At 37.7% G+C, this 17,850-nt stretch overlaps 1 protein-coding gene across 1 annotated transcript in view; it reads right to left on the minus strand.

Annotated features, from left to right (window-relative positions):
• Positions 1-17,850, minus strand: part of nrxn3b (neurexin 3b) — a gene marked incomplete at its 3' end in the record, with an annotated part of 321,495 nt that overhangs the window by 158,780 nt on the left and 144,865 nt on the right. Inside the window, exons 9-14 of the mRNA XM_056262867.1 lie at positions 14,861-15,064; positions 12,049-12,075; positions 6,059-6,178; positions 5,567-5,948; positions 704-894; positions 435-608 (exon numbers count right to left, since the gene is read on the minus strand). Coding sequence (XP_056118842.1) covers positions 435-608; positions 704-894; positions 5,567-5,948; positions 6,059-6,178; positions 12,049-12,075; positions 14,861-15,064 — 1,098 coding nt within the window. The remainder of the gene's footprint in view (positions 1-434; positions 609-703; positions 895-5,566; positions 5,949-6,058; positions 6,179-12,048; positions 12,076-14,860; positions 15,065-17,850) is intronic.

A 17,850-nucleotide genomic window follows, 5' to 3' on the forward strand; every position in this document is an offset into this window, starting at 1 on the left:
CAGAAAGAGTTGGATCATAAAAAGGGTTGGTTAGTGGAGGAAGGTCAGCCGAGAGAGAGAGGAAAAATGTATGAAGGATAAAGAGAGAGTAACATGGGTACTGATTTTAGTAAGGCAGGGATAATGATGAGGTAATTAAAATTATTTTCTACAGTTAAACAAATGTACCTCATTCAAATCTGTAATAAAAAGATTGTGGATACATCATACATTACTGGTAACTACTGTTAACAGGCCTTTGGTTAAGGCGCCATCTGGTGGTTACAGAGGCTCTCAGCATATCAGCAAAACAAGAGTTCAATTAAACACCAATACATTGCAAACATCTGATTAATATATACGATTTAGAAAGACAAAAACGACATGTGTAGAGGTTAAATCAGGTTTGAATTGAATGGTTTTGAATTGAATGAGGTGTGATGAGTCACATATACCTTCACAGCCCCGTTCGATCTGCCCGCTGCGGAACAGAGCGTCATTGATGAGGTCTGGCAGACGGCCGTTGAGATCCATGGACGCTAAGCAGCCCTGGAAACCCTCGCGAGACACCACCAGCTTCGGCAGGATCTGGTACATGTTGGGCCCCAGACCGGCCACAAACAGATCACCTGCAAACGAGTGGAACAAGACAACTCCAATACGTGTTTTGATATTTAAAATGTCAAACGTACAATCAGAAATGTCATAAAAAGGTCAAGCTGACCTTTCAGGTCCAGATTTTTGGCTCCGTTGACCACCTGGCTGACAGACTTGGCGTCCACCTTTAACGTGTGTGTGTTGCTGGCGTCTCGAGTGATCACCACATTGTGCCACTGGTTGTCGTTAAGAGGACTGTCGCTGTTTCCCTTCAGAAGACTCGGTCCGTTTCCAAGGTCAAACACATAGTGGATATACCTGACAAACACACACACACACACACACACACAGTGAGCTCCACATCCCAAATCCATCCAAGTGCACTTCACTGAAGAACACTCAGCCTAAGTACACACTGAAGCAAACTCAGATGATCAACTGAGAGACTTCTCTATAAGAGTGGACACTCATTTTAAAGAGGCAGAGGTTTTATATTCTACTAGAGGACAGGCCACAGACCAAGAGGATCAAGCATTTAAATGGACAAGGCTATCCATTCATGTCACGATCCCAGCTTGTGTTTCCATGTCTTGTGTGGACTTTTATCAGTCCTTTGTAGTTTTTCTTGTTGATTAGTTATTATATTATTGATTAGTTATTATATTATTATATTTTATAAGTATGTGTCCCCAACTAAGTAAGCAAGAGGCGAGAGTGCCAAGGAACCCAAACTCCATGAGGTGACAGAATGGAGAAAAAAAAACGTGGGAGAACCCAGGCTCAGTCTTGTTTCCCTCATCAGCCCCTTGCTATCTTGTGTAGAAACACTACCCAGTGTTTCTCGTGTTCTTTGTCTTTTGCATGAAGCAAGTTGAACAAACTGTGAATTTCAGAGTAGGTTTGGAGTTGCCAAATCCATATAAATTCAACCTGGTTTAAATAACTGTGAGGACCTAAACGTGTGACATGTGCAGCAAACAGCCAATTCACATGGGCAAATCTGTCTCTAAAATTCTTTCACTCTAAACTGCGAGAGATACGGGGGGAGTGGCTTTATTACATCAGATACATGTCACTGTACACTGAAGGTCCAGGTCAATGTACTGTACTGGTCTCAAACCCAGAATAAAAGCTGCTCCGGAATAGGTTAGCCATGTAGCGCAAGTTACCATAGTGATTAAACCCGCTAAAAAACAATCCACCTTCTTGAGCCCGTAAAACCAAAGTTTGCTCAAACTAATCTCAAACTTACCAGGGAAGCAACTGAAACCGGCTTCATGCTACAGGCCACAGGTGTTGTCCTTCTGTGGATGTACTGTGTTTGTTTTAGTTCCTGTTGTTTTGATTTATCTTGTTCCGGCCTGGATTTACTTCTGTTATCATGTTTTAATAAACCATCTGCTGCATTTGGATCCAACATGCTGTTATTACTAAAACAGCCACCATTACAGTGGGACTCGATTTTATCCAACCTTGATTTGATTAAATAAAGTAGCCTTGATTTTATTGGGTCGACATTACTTTTCCTCTGCCCGCATAGTCATGGTTACATAAAAATTCTGAAGCATACCAATTTAGTACTTTGATGAAAGATTGTCAAAACAAATCAAAGGTATTTTTCTTCAGAATGTTTGCTGATTATTTGTGCACATTATGAGAGATAGTAAACTAAAACTTGTTGATTTTATGAAGACTATTTATGCAAGTTTTACTTTTTCATGATTCTTTCCGTATTACAACTTGGTCTAATGAATTACATTTTAAATATACCTTTTAAACCTATTTGGTATTAGTAACAGACAATAAATGCTGAACATTTATGCTGAAAGTACAGCTTAATTGGGTCAGCTGATTCCATTACTTTCGGAATCGATTCTGTGTTCAGTTTTTTTCATCCATATTAATCAAGTCAATTTTAGACTTTTTTTCAACATCTTATTATATTACAAGTCTGAGATCCCTAAGGTGAAATCCTCTGTAATATAACATTTGCATGGTGGTCTTTTGTTCACTTAACTCTCGTTTCATGTTGATCAACCGTTTTTAAATCTGTTTTAACTCGGTGCTGATGCGGTGTGTTGGTCATCGGTATTATCATTTCTCTCGCTCACTGGTCGCCACTTGCTGATGAGAGGAAATCTGTTTGGTGGACAGATTTAAAAGATTTGTGTCACTAAGCTGAAACAAAATACCCAACTCCTAGCTTTTCCACATACTTATGTAATGACGTATATTACAGCGAGACTCAATGAATGAATCAGTCAGTAAACATGAACAAATCATTTCAGGGAACATATTCAAAAGATATGCATCATTGGGATGAATCAATTTCCCTAACATTAGCTATTCGAGGTCTTCTGGGCCGTGTAGTAGTTTGATAATCTGGGGCCGTATTCACAGAACATTTGATTTTTCCACTTATAATTCCTATTCCCAGCCGGGGAAACTGGGGAGAACTCTGGGTTTGGGTCCTCGGAGTCCTCGATCCCATCAGAGAGGACGCCAAATATGCTTATTTTATTCTTTTACTGTTCAATCATTCTTAACTCGTGAAACAACTGCCACAGGTAATATGACATTATTTTCTTATTTATTTATTAAAGATTTATTTTTTGGCGTTTTTGCCTTTTTATTATGATAGGACAGTGAGTAGACAGGAAGCAAAGTGAAAGAGAGAAAGGGGGGATGGGATTGGGAAACTTGAACTCGGGTCACCAGAGCTGCCCCCAAGGCTATCGGACCAAACTTGATGTTTTATTCTTCATCATTCAATGCATATTGTCTGTACATAAATGAACATTTATGTTATGTCAGGGCAGATTAAAATCAAAAGTTTAATGCATTTAATCTAGAAGAGATTAGAATCTGGATGCAGAATAACTTCCTGGAATTGAACAGCTCCAAAACTGAACTGAAGCTTAGCGGTACAGTGGCGGCTACTCGCAAGGCCGATTAGTTTGGTTGTTGATTCTAGAATGGTGCGTAATCTTGGTGTCATTTTGTTTGGCTCGAGGTCATGGTGCAAAGGACCCTAGGTTGAATTTACTCCGAACCATCCCTTTATCTTAAGACCGTGGGGGAAAGAGCTTTTTCATTTAAAGGAATGAGCTTCCTCTCACCATCAGAAATGCATCAACGTTGGGACACTTTAAAAAGTTGGTTAAGACACACTTATTTAAGATTGTTTTTAATTCACTTTTATATTGTTCTTATTGTTGCTTTTTGTTTTATTTCACTGTAGTGCTTTGGGTTTAAAGACACACTTAACAACTAGCTGAAACATTGTAAGACTGAACTGAACACACTTACAGGCCGTTTCCAACGACTGCAGCAGATTTTAAACACTGACTGTTATAAACACTGACTGTTAACACTGACTGAACGCATCTGTCTCTGGCACGTTTTGGCATGATCAGTCGTACTCGTAACTCGTAAGTATCAAATTACATTCATAATCGGCCCTTACAGTCATTAAGTGTGTCCCCGGCTTAAGAAAAGCGCATTATAAATAAAATGCATTATTAATATTATTATTATGAAGAAGAAAAGGCTCAGCACACAAGGCCTATAGCCTATTGCCTCAATGGTGTTCAGTGTATTTGGGCAGTTTGCTAAGGCGGATTGACAGCAACAGCCATTTTAGGATTGTTTGTGATTTAGGAACTTAGGAGTCCTCTTAACTAAACTACCCCTAACTTTTTACAGATATATGAGCTGGTTTTAGCACTAAAATGCTTTGTGAAATACTCTTAGAACAAACATTTAGGAGTCATAAAATTAGGACTGACAAGTCCATTATTTTTAAGAGTGTCTCCTAAACCGGTAAGTTAGGAGCTACTTTTAGACTTAAAGGACAAGCTCGGTATTTTACACAAAAAATCGCTGCAAAAGATGCTTTCCAAAAGGTTTCATCGTAGTTTTTGTCCAAGTCAAGTCAATGGAGTTGGACAAAAACTACGATAAAACCTGTTGGAAAGCATCTTTTGCAGCGATTTTTGTGTGAGCATATCAGTGAACACCCCTGACCACTCGGTGAGTTTCACGTCTTTGTAAACTAAAGTTGAATGCGTTTTATGAAAGATTGTTCCAGTGCACCTATGCAACCATTGTGGAGGTGGGGGAGGGGTGCAACCACAGAAACCGAAAATTCTCGGGCCAGCAGCATGTGTCCAAATTTTAATCTTAAAGGGATACTCCACTTTTTTTGGAAATAGGCTCATTTTACAACTCCCCCAGAGTTAAACTGTTGAGTTTTACCGTTTTTGAAACGCCTGCGCCTGAAAATAGGTTACCGCAGCGCCTGAAAATAGGCTACCTTCCGTCAATACAACGGAACTATTTTCAGGCGCTGCATATTATTACGCCTGCTGCTCTCATGGTACGGCAGTAAAGTTTCTTGATTATTACGCAGGAATGAGAGTATAGTTCCTAGCCATATCAGCCTAGAAAATCGCAACTTTACATTTTCCGTCAGTCTTAGTGCACGATGTAACTACAGAAGAGTCAAGTTTTAAATAGGAAAAATATCGAAACTCTTTGGTCATTTTTTTTTTTGAAATGCTAATGGTCTTGTCCACTTCAATAAAGTATGCTAAACTATGCTAAAAGTGGTACCGCCAGAACCGGAGATCGGCTGAATGGATTCAAAAACGGTAAAACTCAACAGTTTAACTCTGGGGGAGTTGTAAAATAAGCCTATTTCCAAAAAAAGTGGAGTATCCCTTTAATCGTTCTATTTCAGCAGAAACGATCATAAAACAGGGCTTTAAGTGTAAAATACCGAACTTGTCCTTTAAGATGTTTTGTGAATAAGGCCCCTGGATTCTAAAAAATGAACACACTTTTAGCCACGTCACGGCCTGAGTTCCTCCCAACTCCTCAGGATGGATTCTTCATGGGATCGATTCCCAGCCTTGCCTTTCAACCTCAACAAAATAGCCATTTGGTAAAACCTGGAAACTGGTACTTTGAACCCTTTTCTTCCACTCACCCTTTGACAAGCTCCACGGCAATAAAATCATTCCCGTCTCCACTGTTGAAGAGGATGAATCCGTCACCCGAGGTGGTTTTGAACTGAAAGAACAGGTGCATGGTGCTATATGCCTGGAGCGTAGCAAGACCCAGATAGCTTCCTTTGGTCTTGAAGGTAACAGGATCGGCCACGATGGAGCGCATGCCGAAACGAGCATTCAGCTCACAGAATTCGATGTCGCCGTTCTTGCACATGTCGATGTAGAAAAGGCCGTTGAACTTCAGGCCTTGCAGGTGACCAATGAAGTTGGATGGAGCCGTGGAGGCAAAGCGCCGTTCTGTCAGAATCCCGGTCTCAATATTACTGAACTCCAGCCGAGTGTGGTCACCATTCATCTGACCTGTGAAAGAAGAGTAGGAGGTCTTGGTGAAGCGATTAGTAAGTGTTGGACTAATGCATTATATAGGGGGCAGATGCTTAAGGTCTGTTGAGTTTATACTGCCTTCGTACCTTCTGCCACATCATCATCCACCATGAGTTTGAAGTTTTTACCACGCCGCATCACTCTGACCGAGTGCCAATCATTGTCGTTCACTTTCTGGCCAGCGTACAATGTCTCTGGTCCTTTACCTGAGAATGATGTGTGTCAGTTAGTGTTTACACACACTAGCATTGTAAATCACATGTCTGGCTTCTCACCATTTTAATAAATCATTCCATAAAGGTCACACACTCGTATGTGAGGAAAAAAAATCTTTTGGTATGCATTTTCAGACTTCTGTCATAAAGATGATAGACCACAAAAATATTTGAATTGAGGTACATTGAGAAAGTCACATTCAGTGATAGTATCAAATCAACTATTTAAACTGCTGTTACTCAGAAAAAGGCCAAAACATGAAACAAAACCAAAGTATGGCTGAGGTATGTGTTGAACAGCATATCCATTCTGCAGAAATGTTAAAGGGTTAGTTCACCCAATTTTCTTTTATTATGCTATAATTTACTCAGCCCCAAGTAAGCCAAACACAATCGGAGTTATATTAAAAAATATCCTGGCTCTTCCAAGCTTTATAATGGCAGTGAATGGTAAAAAAAATTAAGCCCAAAAAAGTGCATCCATCCATCATAAGAGTAATCCATACGACTTCAGGGGGTTAATAAAGGCCTTCTGAAGCGCAGCGATGCATTTTTGCAAGACAAATATCCACATTTATAACTTTATAAACTATAATCACTGGATTGGATATAAATACGCTTGAGTTTGTTTCCCAGCATTATTTGTTTGAACCGCAAGACTTGATTACTCTCACCTAAGATTATAATTACAGTTTATAAAGTTATAATTATGAATATTGTATTTACAAAAATGCATGGCTTCGCTTCAGAAGGCCTTTATTAACCCCCTTGCAGTCGTATGGATTACTTTTATAATGGATGGATTTTTTTGGGCTTTAAAATAATGGTACCATTCACTGCCATTATAAAGCTTGGAAGAGCCAGGATAACTCCGATTGTGTTTGGCTGAAAGAAGAAAGTCATATACACCTAGGATGGCTTGAGGGTGAGTAAATTAGGGGGTACTTTTCATTTTTGGGTGAACTATCCCTTTTAGTATACTAGTATGTAATCTGTGGTGCTATTTGCCCTATATGTGCTATATGCTAATCCACTCCAAACATAGTCGTAGGCATTATTTTTTTTAAAGTGCACTCATACAAATATACCAATAAAGAATGAGTAGAATTAGTCCAAAGCACTGATTGTTGTACAGATTTATTTGGTAACATTAACATAAGCTGCTCGGATATATATTGAGTTTTTCGAGCATGAGGCAAAATGCCCCTCTAAATGCACTGTAGAATTAAAATGGTTAATCAGCACTGTATTGCACTTTCTTTACAGCCAATGTACTTTTAATGGGAGAATATGCTTAATAAACAACAACCTTTAATTGAAACAAGCTCTACAAAGACGACTCTCTAAATGACCTGCCCTGTGTGTTTATACACATCTACACAAGTTTTTATAGTTAGTTAAAGTTAGTTAAAGGTTGTTGGTGAACACTTGAGCAATGACGGTAATTAAATGACACCACATTCAGAATACTTTACAGTAAATTACTTTAATGTAACAATAAATTTGTTTTTCTCTCCGTCATTTATAGAGACACACAAGTCTTTCCCCCCATAACAATTATAGTTAATAGTGTACAAATGTCTTCAATGAGACCTCCTGAGATTTGAATGCGACTTAATGGAAGATGTGGTGCTCTGCGGCCACAGGCGCACCCTTGAGGACTATTTCGATTCACACACTATCGAACTGTTACTCAGTGGAGTGTTACAGTGACTGCAGATGTGTCGCTGCCTTGATTCTAGACGTATTTTTCACATGTTCTCTATAGATTTAAAAATAAATATTGCGTGTACTGTCATGAACCAAGAAAAAAGCTTTAAAACCTGAATAATGTTACAACATTTGATTAGAGCAAAATAAATAAATAAATACATAATAAATAAATAATAATAATTAATAAAAATGTGGTAACACTTTACAATAAGGTGCATTAGTTAAAGCTAGGGTATACGATTTCAAAGATTGTTCATTATTAATATCCTCGTTTAGATGCTGGTTATGGTTATATAGTACAATCCTAACAATAGGAATAGAAAAAAGAATGAAAAAAAATCCATTCACTCTATTGGCTGTACAGCCGCAGAGAAGTTGACCAATGTAAGCTGTCCGGCCGGACAGCTTACATTGGTCAACTGCTCTCATCCAATCACCAGCTCCACTTGAAACTCCGCCTGGCGCTCGCGTCTCCACCGCACCCGCCCCCCTCCTGCGTCATGAAATTGCGCGCGTAAGCAGCTGACAGTCTATGGTAGCTAGCTAAGTAGCATATCAGCTATGGATAAAAAAAAAAAAGACAGCAGCAAGCGTCCCCTGCTTGTCCCTACAGTAAAGTTAGGACGAAAGAGAAAGTCATTAGAGGAACGAGCAGAGATTAAAAAAAAAATATAAAGAACGCCGAACTTTGAGTAGGATAAATATATGGACCCTCCACCATTGACCATTGGAGGAAGCTTCAGGGAGATCTGGGACTGAAGACCGACGCTGACACGGCTGACTTTTTGTTGAGCAGGTAAACATTTATTTATACTTTTATGGTGTGACGTGTTACATAAATAGCTTTTTATCAGTTTGACAACTTGCTCATGCTGTCGGTCGGCATTGGAATGTTAGCCGTTTAGCATCGCCTATCACGGGTCAAAGTAATTATATTTCTTGAAGTCCTTGAATATATTTCAGTAGGCCTAGCGGGTTTCTGTTCGAGCCGATCGAAATTTGAACAAGATGCGCTGTGTGCTGCAATAACAATTACTGAAAACCTTAGCAATACTAGTAGGATTATACTAATGGTGGTGGGGAGTTTAGAACATTTCATGTGTTGCTAATCTTGCGTTGACGTGAACTCAAACGTTACATTGAATTGTTGATGAAGGAACTAAGTTCAAGTGTCTAAAGGCAATTTTACATATGATGTGTCATTAGCGAGGTCATTAGATTGAACATTACATGAACTGACATTACATCTCAGTTCCGATGTTTACTACCGGTGATCACAGCTTGACTGAGGCTATGTTTACACGGAAACGATCTGAAGAGAAAACGCAAAAGTGGCGTTGTGTTATCACTTTTTATTCTGCGTTTAGACGAGCGTAATGGGTGGGAAATCCGCGTGCATATGGTGACGCAAAAGTGTGTGAAATTCGATGTAGTATGCACTCCAGGCGGCTAGGTGGCAATGTGAAGCACTGCCACACAACAACACCAATATCTTAGAATATTTTGTACAACTGCAGAAAAGACTCTTGTATGTTTTTCAGAGCTGCTAGGGCAACTTGAAGGTCCGAAGTATGGAAATAATCTGACATGTTGGTTGTTATTTTCCTGTACTGGCGCATGCATGTGACGTAAACGCGTACGCGACGAGAGCCACCATGAGCAGATTTGCGTTTTTACCGTTTAGACGGGAACGCGACGGTGGAGCGTTTTTAAGATTTCCACTCCGGAGGGTGGTTTCACTTTTTTGCGTTTTTAAGCCCCCAAAACGCCGGTGCCGTGTAAACGAAAGGCACATCCGATAAAATATTTTTTACGTTTTCACCCGGAATCGTTCTCGTGTAAACGGGGCCTGAGTGACGTAGTTCAGTTCGTTTCCCGGTGGGAGGGATCAGGTAGCACAGAGGGGAGGGGGGTGTGTGTGGAGGGGCGGGATGAGTTTTTAAAAAATTCAGGCTTTCTTGACCGATTTTCAAAATCGTATTCCATAGCTTTAACATTAGTTAATGTATTAACTAACATGAACTAATCATGAGCAATACATTTGTTACTGTATCTTTGTTAATGTTAGTTACTATAAATACAGTTGTTCATTGTTTGTTCATGTTAGTTAACAGTGCATTAACTAATGTTAACAAATACAACTTATGAATTTGATAATGTATTAGTAAATATTGAAATTAACATCAACAGAGATTACTAAATGTTGCAGTAGTGCAGTTCATGTTAACTAGTGTAAGAGATAATTGTACATCCAGCCGGTTGTTCGTATCTCATAATCCAACTGTGTACAAAACAATAGTCACGAAATGGCAGAATCTGCGTTTGTATGAAACAAGAGAGAGCGAGTCCACGATACTGGATGGCATAATTAAATAACTGTACACAAAATATTAAATCGACTGAGTTTTATTATTTTACTAGCTTACCAAACGCAAAACTTCTACGAAGAAAAAACATTCCTAGCAGGCGTATAGCACTGCTGACTTCAGTGACCCGGATGAGCCTGCGTTATCTGTTTTGAGCGGTTGTTATTTGGGAATAATTTACCGCTGGATGGCGCTATTGACCAATCAGAATCAAGTATTCCACAGAGCCGTGTAATAATGTTAACTAATGAAACCTTATTGTAGTGTTACCAATGTAAGTATACTTAAATATAATCACTTTTATTGACAATAAATGTTTGATTAAGGGCGTATAAATAGTAACTTGATTATGTATTTTGCAATGCTTCACAGCTGTTATTGAAGATAAAATCAAAACAACCTTTTACAAAACCTCAGAGCGTATGTATTAATTTAATTAAAATCAATTCATTTCTGGAGAAAATGAATGGGATTTGACTTCTGAGACCAGACATATGTGCTCCACTGTCACAGCAGGAAAAATAAATAAATAAATTGAGGTAAAAAAAATTAAGTGTTCATAAAGTGTTGTTGAACAACCTCACAAATCTCTGCTAAAGAATGAGATGAGGACCGGGAGACTTTTAGATGAGTAAGAGCAGTTATATTTTTCCAGAAGAGCATTACAAATTTTTTTTTTTTAAACGGCATTATTAAAAAAAAAGCTTCAATATTAAGATTTTAACGGCATATAAAACATGGACAAGGATGTACAGTACCAATCAAAAGTTAGGACTTTATTAATTTAGCTTTCTCATATACTTAAAAACCCTTTGATTTAAAGGCTTAGGCCGTTTGTCATGCTTAATTTGTGTTCATAATCATTAAATACTATTAAAATCTGCAAACAATAATAAACACACATTAACACGTGTACATAATGTTATGTTTTTATTACTGTTAGTCAAACGCATTAAACTTTTAATAATAATAAATCATATAAAACAAAATTTTCATTTAATTTTAAAAATTCATCTATATAATATTGTCGCTCTATATTTAAATGTGTTTTAATCAAGTGATCATTAATAAAAAAGCTAAAAACTAGAACCAGTGTAGAATAAATGTTATCTCTCGTTCAAACTCGCTCGCTTCCGCTCTCTCTCCACGTTTGATTTTGGGAAATAGTGCTTCAGCGAGTGGGACATCAGAGTGCATTATGGGTATAAACAAGTGGGAAATCAGAGTGCATTATGGGTATCAGACAGTGGGAAATTAGAGTGCATTATGGGTATAAACGTAGGCAATAAAGTTGTTCACTCAGAATTCGGACACCACTACTAAATGTTCGACACCTGATGTAGTGCACTATATAGTGGATAGGGAGGTTAAGAGACTAAAACTCAAATTTTACATTTCATTTCAAGAAAGTTACACCTCATGAAGCTAGTTATTCTGGGCAAAGAGTGTTAACTTTGGAGAAATTCAAATAAGACATTTTCAGATTTGGATTTATTTAACACTTACACGCCAGACTTCCATTTGTGTTATATCATAGCTTTGATGACTTTACAACTAATCTAAAATATGGCCAGATTATAATAAAGAATGCATACGATTGAGTCCAAACTTTTAACTGGTATTGTAGGTTAGCAACACTGTTTAAAACATTTGCTTTTGACTGTATATGGGAAATAAACAACACATCATTTCATTAGCTAAGGACTGAGTTTCTTACAGCATTCATCTCAAAAAAATCCAACAGGTTAAGAAATGAGTAGAACAAACTGAATAAAGACTTACTGGTGTTACAGTTTATCCTGCCACAGTCTAGATGGGGAAGAACAAGTGACAGATGAAATCGCGTCCTTCAAGGATACAGCTGCAGACATCCAACAACAGAAACACCACCTTCTGGGGACGAGCACATGAAGCGGCGGCCATTCGGGACTCTTTTCCAACAGATGCTTGAGCATGCTGGACAATATTGTCTGATAGAACTCGTTTTGGCAATTTGATCCAAGGTATCCATGTTAAATGTGTATATTTGTGTTATTATCAACATGTAGCTTAACATGTAGAGACAATTATAAGTAAACCATTCTTAAGGAAGATTTCTACAAAATTCAAAACATTTTGTCTGTCTCTAAATATTTTTCTTTTTGTCTCTCATTTTGAGCATCCAGACTAGCCAGATTTGAATGTATATAGTAATAATCCATTTAAAATGGCTGCCTGCTTTAAGCCAAATGGATTCATCAACCCGGGTATTCTTTGTCTTTCTTTGTTAATTATCTTCCAAATTACTGGTCACCAACTGTAAGAAGAATTATACAGAGAACTGCAGATTTTTATGATAATTGGACCTGTTATCCAGGCTGGAATCCATATGGCCATTTTTGTCATGTGCCGTCAACCGCAACAGAAAAGTGGGAGCAAACAGCCTCGGTCCAAAAAGCACCAGCACCACACACACTTGTAGCATGTTCTTCATATATATATATATATATAAAAAAAAAACAGACAGTCATCTCAATTAAGACAATATACTGAACAAGTGCAATGGATACTGAATGCTCTGGTTGTTATTTACACTAAGTGTATGAATGGAAAATGACAAATTTTAGCACTGAAACTAATTGAATTGACTATTGAATTGATTGAAATTACTTTTAATTTTGATGTTGCAATATATTTAAGATATGGACTGGACATGGTGTGCATATGGGTGGATGTTAGTAGAAATGACTGTGTCTGTGTGTGTGTGTGTGTGTGTGTGTTGTGGCCACGAGCTGCAGGTGTGCTGGGTGCTCTGGTCTCGGGCTGTTTGCTTACAGGGCCGCAGGCTAAAGGCCGTTGAAGGGGTGAGTACCATCTTTAAACAAGGCATGATAAATGCCGGTAAGAGCGAGGGATGGGGATGGATACATATTTTCCTGATAACGTGACAAAAATTGTTGTACAGATGTTAAAACCACCTTACCATAAGAAAAAACAGCAGACACAAATACTGAAATATCACAAGAGACAGTCCTGTCCACAGCATATCATGTAGGGCTGGGTGATATATTTTATATGTATGCATATATGTGTATATCACTATGACATTAGCATGTTTTTTGTTGTTGTTTTTTTTTGGCCATTTAGTTTCTTGTCTGTGCCAGTAGGCCAGTTTCACACCCACTCCTTGTGTCAAACAGTTTACAAAGAACTTTTTGATAAATCTTTTATGTTTATCATTTGACACCAATGCATATAGGTATATTTTCTTGTGTATTACTACGTATTGTCATATTGCAGTCTTTAAATTAAAGTGATTACAATTCTTTCTTTTTTTCCTTTTGTAAAAACAACATGAAACATGAAAAACAACTTGATTTTTTTTTTCAAAGATAAAAAAAAATTCACAAACTTTTTTCACCAAAAAAAGACAGACAGACAGACAGACAGAGATAGACAGACACAGATAGACAGACAGACAGACAGACAGACAGACAGACAGACAGACAGACAGAGATAGACAGACACAGATAGACAGACAGACACAGATAGATAGACAGACATATAGATAGATAGATAGATAGACAGTCAGACAGAGACAGACAGATAGATAGACAGACAGACAGACAGACAGACAGACAGACAGACAGACAGACAGACAGACAGACAGACAGACAGACAGACAGACAGATAGATAGATAGATAGATAGATAGATAGATAGATAGATAGATAGACATATAGATAGATAGACAGACAGACAGAATACAGACAGATAGACAGACAAATAGATATTTAGATATATATATAGATAGACAGACAGACAGACAGCTAGATAGACAAATAGACAGAGACAGACATATAGATAGATAGATAGACAGTCAGACAGAGACAGATAGATAGACAGACAGATAGACAGACAGACAGACAGACAGATAGATAGACAGACAGACATATAGATAGATAGACAGACAGACAGAATACAGACAGATAGACAGACAAATAGATATTTAGATATATAGATAGACAGACAGACAGACAGACAGACAGACAGACAGACAGACAGACACATAGACAGACAGACAGACAGATAGATAGATAGATAGATAGATAGATAGATAGATAGATAGATAGATAGATAGATAGATAGATAGATAGATAGATAGATAGATAGATAGATAGATAGATAGATAGATAGATAGATAGATAGATAGATATAGCTATATCGCCCAGCCCTAATATAAATGCCGCTTTCATTTCATAAGATTTTAAATAATAGAATTACTCCGATTTTTAAATCATTGTTTCTCCAATGTGAGTAAATCGATGAGCATGTGTATGAGAATGACTGGCGCAGATGTGTTGCTTCGCCCATGAGGTCAGAGGTTACGTGAGACAGTGATGCGAGAGCTCGTCGGTCCACATCACCAGCAGACAAAGCAAGAGAACGAAAAACAAACTGGAGCAATCCATGCAGATCAACAAAACAACAACAGTTTAGTAGTAGTGTAAGAGAGATGATAACATCCAGTAACTTGCAAATATAATAAATAACGGACGATCGAGGAAGAGAGAATGGTAGAGAGAGAGAATGTCAAATATAGCAGAATACAATACCTAAATTGACGGTGAGTCTGACACGGCCGCTGTCCAGCTCTAGTCGCAGTGTGTCTGCAGACTCACGTGATGTGGCAGCCATCAACAGGCCAAAGGCACGCTGGGACATGAACCGCAGGGACACGTCCTCTGCTTCTGTGTGTATTACCGTCGGCATCACCACCTTCATATACATACTGCCATCGTAGCTTAGGATAGACGCCTCTGTGGAGAAAACAGACACACACACAATAAATAAAGTGTACTTTAACTGGACTTTATTCACACCAAGTCAATTCAAATGTGTTCAGTGTTTTAAACAAAACAATGTGTTTCTATGAAGTCTTTCACACTTGAGTTCAAAATATCAAACTTTAATGATTTGTTGTTCACACCAACTTGAAATACAAAAGTTTTGATATGAAAACATGCTTATGAATCTGTTTCGTTTTATTTGATCATATCAGAAATTGTGTGAAAAGGCCACACATTTTTGTAACAAGTGATATAATTTATAAAGGGCGGCACATTTAGTGCCCATTCGAAAAAGTGTTTGTAATTGTGTTTGTAATGAAAATGTGCCAGAGTAAATTTCACCAATAGATTGTTAAAGTCATATAACATATATATATATATATATATATATATATATATGTATACAGTATATATATATATATACACAGTATATATATATATATATATATATATTCATTTTAAGGATCAAAAGTGGGTGGAAAATTGTCATGAAAAAAATAAATTAATGAAAATAATACCATAAATTACTCTTTTAAAATAAATTATTAAAGTGCTGAATATATATTTTTTTATTTACCCTGGCTATTCTGGTGACAGCGCCACCTACAGGTTATGAAACTTTTCAGATTACATTGCTTTTATTTTTGGCATCGATACCATGGGGAAAAAATGGCATTTAGATTTTTTTTTAAATATGAACTCATAATTTGGTGGTAGGTATATTAGGCTGCTGTCACTTTAAGACCTGACACGCGGATCCATTACACTGTTACACATGTGTTTCTTTTTCAACTGTTTAAGTTAACTTAAAACATCACTGCAGGGCCGGCCCGAGGCATAAGCGAACTAAGTGGCTGCTTGGGGCCCCTTGGCCACCAGGGGGCCCCCCAATCGAGTCGAAAAATCGAAAAATATTTTTTTAGATGACTTAAACAAGTGACATAAATGAATGAATTAATATGAATTAATGAATTAATAATTAAAGACAAGAAAATTCAGATTTCATGATCAATATACCTCCCTACAACTGCTGCTGTGTCTGCCAGCGTTTAGTCATGAACATAATCTAGACAACTCGCGCGTGCATAGACAATTCGTGCGCAACTGCGCATAGTCGCGGACTCGCGGTAATGTTAAGCTATGTCACAAAAAAGTTTCCCTCTGGTACCGAAAATAGAACGAAGACAAAACGAGATAAAAATATGTTTGCATGATTATTTACGGTATGTTTTGAGCAGCATTGAACCATTCCTATCTACGGCAAGCCCAGAGGGGAAAAATACATTGCATACACAGACAGATACAACGAGCGCCAGTACATCATTACCGGTGTTATAGTACCAGACTTTGTTGGATTCTGTCATGTACAATCTAACAAAGTCTGTTACAATAATAATAATAGAGAAAAGATTTTGTGGACAGTTACACTGTATTGAGACAGTTGAGAAATAATAATATTTTTACAGTTTTCAACAATAATTGTCATTGTTGAACCCCTGCTCTTATTATGTTTTTAATTTCTCAGTTGTCATTTTTTTAGCAAATAATTTATTTGATATGTTTTGAGACAGTTTGTTTTAAGAAGTTTCAAAGAGTTAGTAAAAGAGTAAAGTAAAAGTAAAAAAAATATTTAAGTAGGCTATCTATTTTTTATTAAGTATTTATTTTGTATTTATACATAACCTCATTGTATTAATTTATAATGTATCATTATTGCATGGTACTTGCATGATACTCGCCAAGACCAGCATTTTGACATTATTTTGTTGGTGTTGTTGCATTCTTTGGTTTATGAGGAAATTCCAACAATATCGCTTTTTTGGTTTTCACATAATTTTGCTTGTTCATCATTTTAAAATATATGACGAACAGCCTTGTTGCTGCTACTCCTACAAATGTTGTCCAATTGTATCCAAATTACCAAACAGATTTTTGATATTTGCTATCATTACAGAGAAACACCTTTCTGAAATCAACCAGGTTTGCGTTTGTTGTCTTATGCGATGTTAGCTTAGCATGCTAAACATTTGTCATTCTTGTTAATGTGGCTCTTCTGCTAATCAGGCTAGCAGTGAGCATTAGCGGTAGCTAACGTTGGCTTCACATTCTAATGGGCTAATCTGCAGACTAATGCTTGCGTGAGTGCATTGCAAGGGGGTAATCCATCAGCCGGAAGTTGAAGCTGCCTCCGGGGGCCGCCATTGTAGCTGGCTATCACCTGCTGTTAGCATCCCATTGACTCCCATTCATTTTGGCGTCACTTTGACAGCGAATAACTTTACATCTGAGGCGTCCAAAGACTCCATTTGTCCATTATTTATTTCTAAAGAAACACGACAATGTATAAAATGCTCCATTACTTTGTATCTTACGTTATGGTCCCGTAGAAGCCATTCTTGTAAAAATAGGCTAACGATTGCGTCATAACCACGGGACGCTCTGTCGCACAGTAGAGAAATTACCGTATAGACTGAAGTAGTAGCTCGTAGGCAATCGTACTGTCTATGAGGCAATCGGGTGGACATGGAGGCATAAAGTCAAGGAAGAAGCCCATAGATAGAGAGTTCATAAAAGCAACGGGACAAAATATTTCAACAACAGATTTGTTTCAGATTTCAATTCAGATTTGTCTCGGCACATCTACTAGAAGGTCAGAACGGTTGCTCACGTGACAACTACGTCGTCAAGCTCAGTTTGAGCCTGCGCAGTGCGCTTGGCTATCAGGAAGTGAGTGCCCATGTTGGGCTTCAACTCTC

The sequence above is a fragment of the Rhinichthys klamathensis genome, unplaced genomic scaffold (genome assembly GCF_029890125.1).
Source record: "Rhinichthys klamathensis goyatoka isolate OS25496 unplaced genomic scaffold, OSU_Roscu_1.1 h1tg000196l_1, whole genome shotgun sequence".
NCBI classification, from domain to species: domain Eukaryota; kingdom Metazoa; phylum Chordata; class Actinopteri; order Cypriniformes; family Leuciscidae; genus Rhinichthys; species Rhinichthys klamathensis.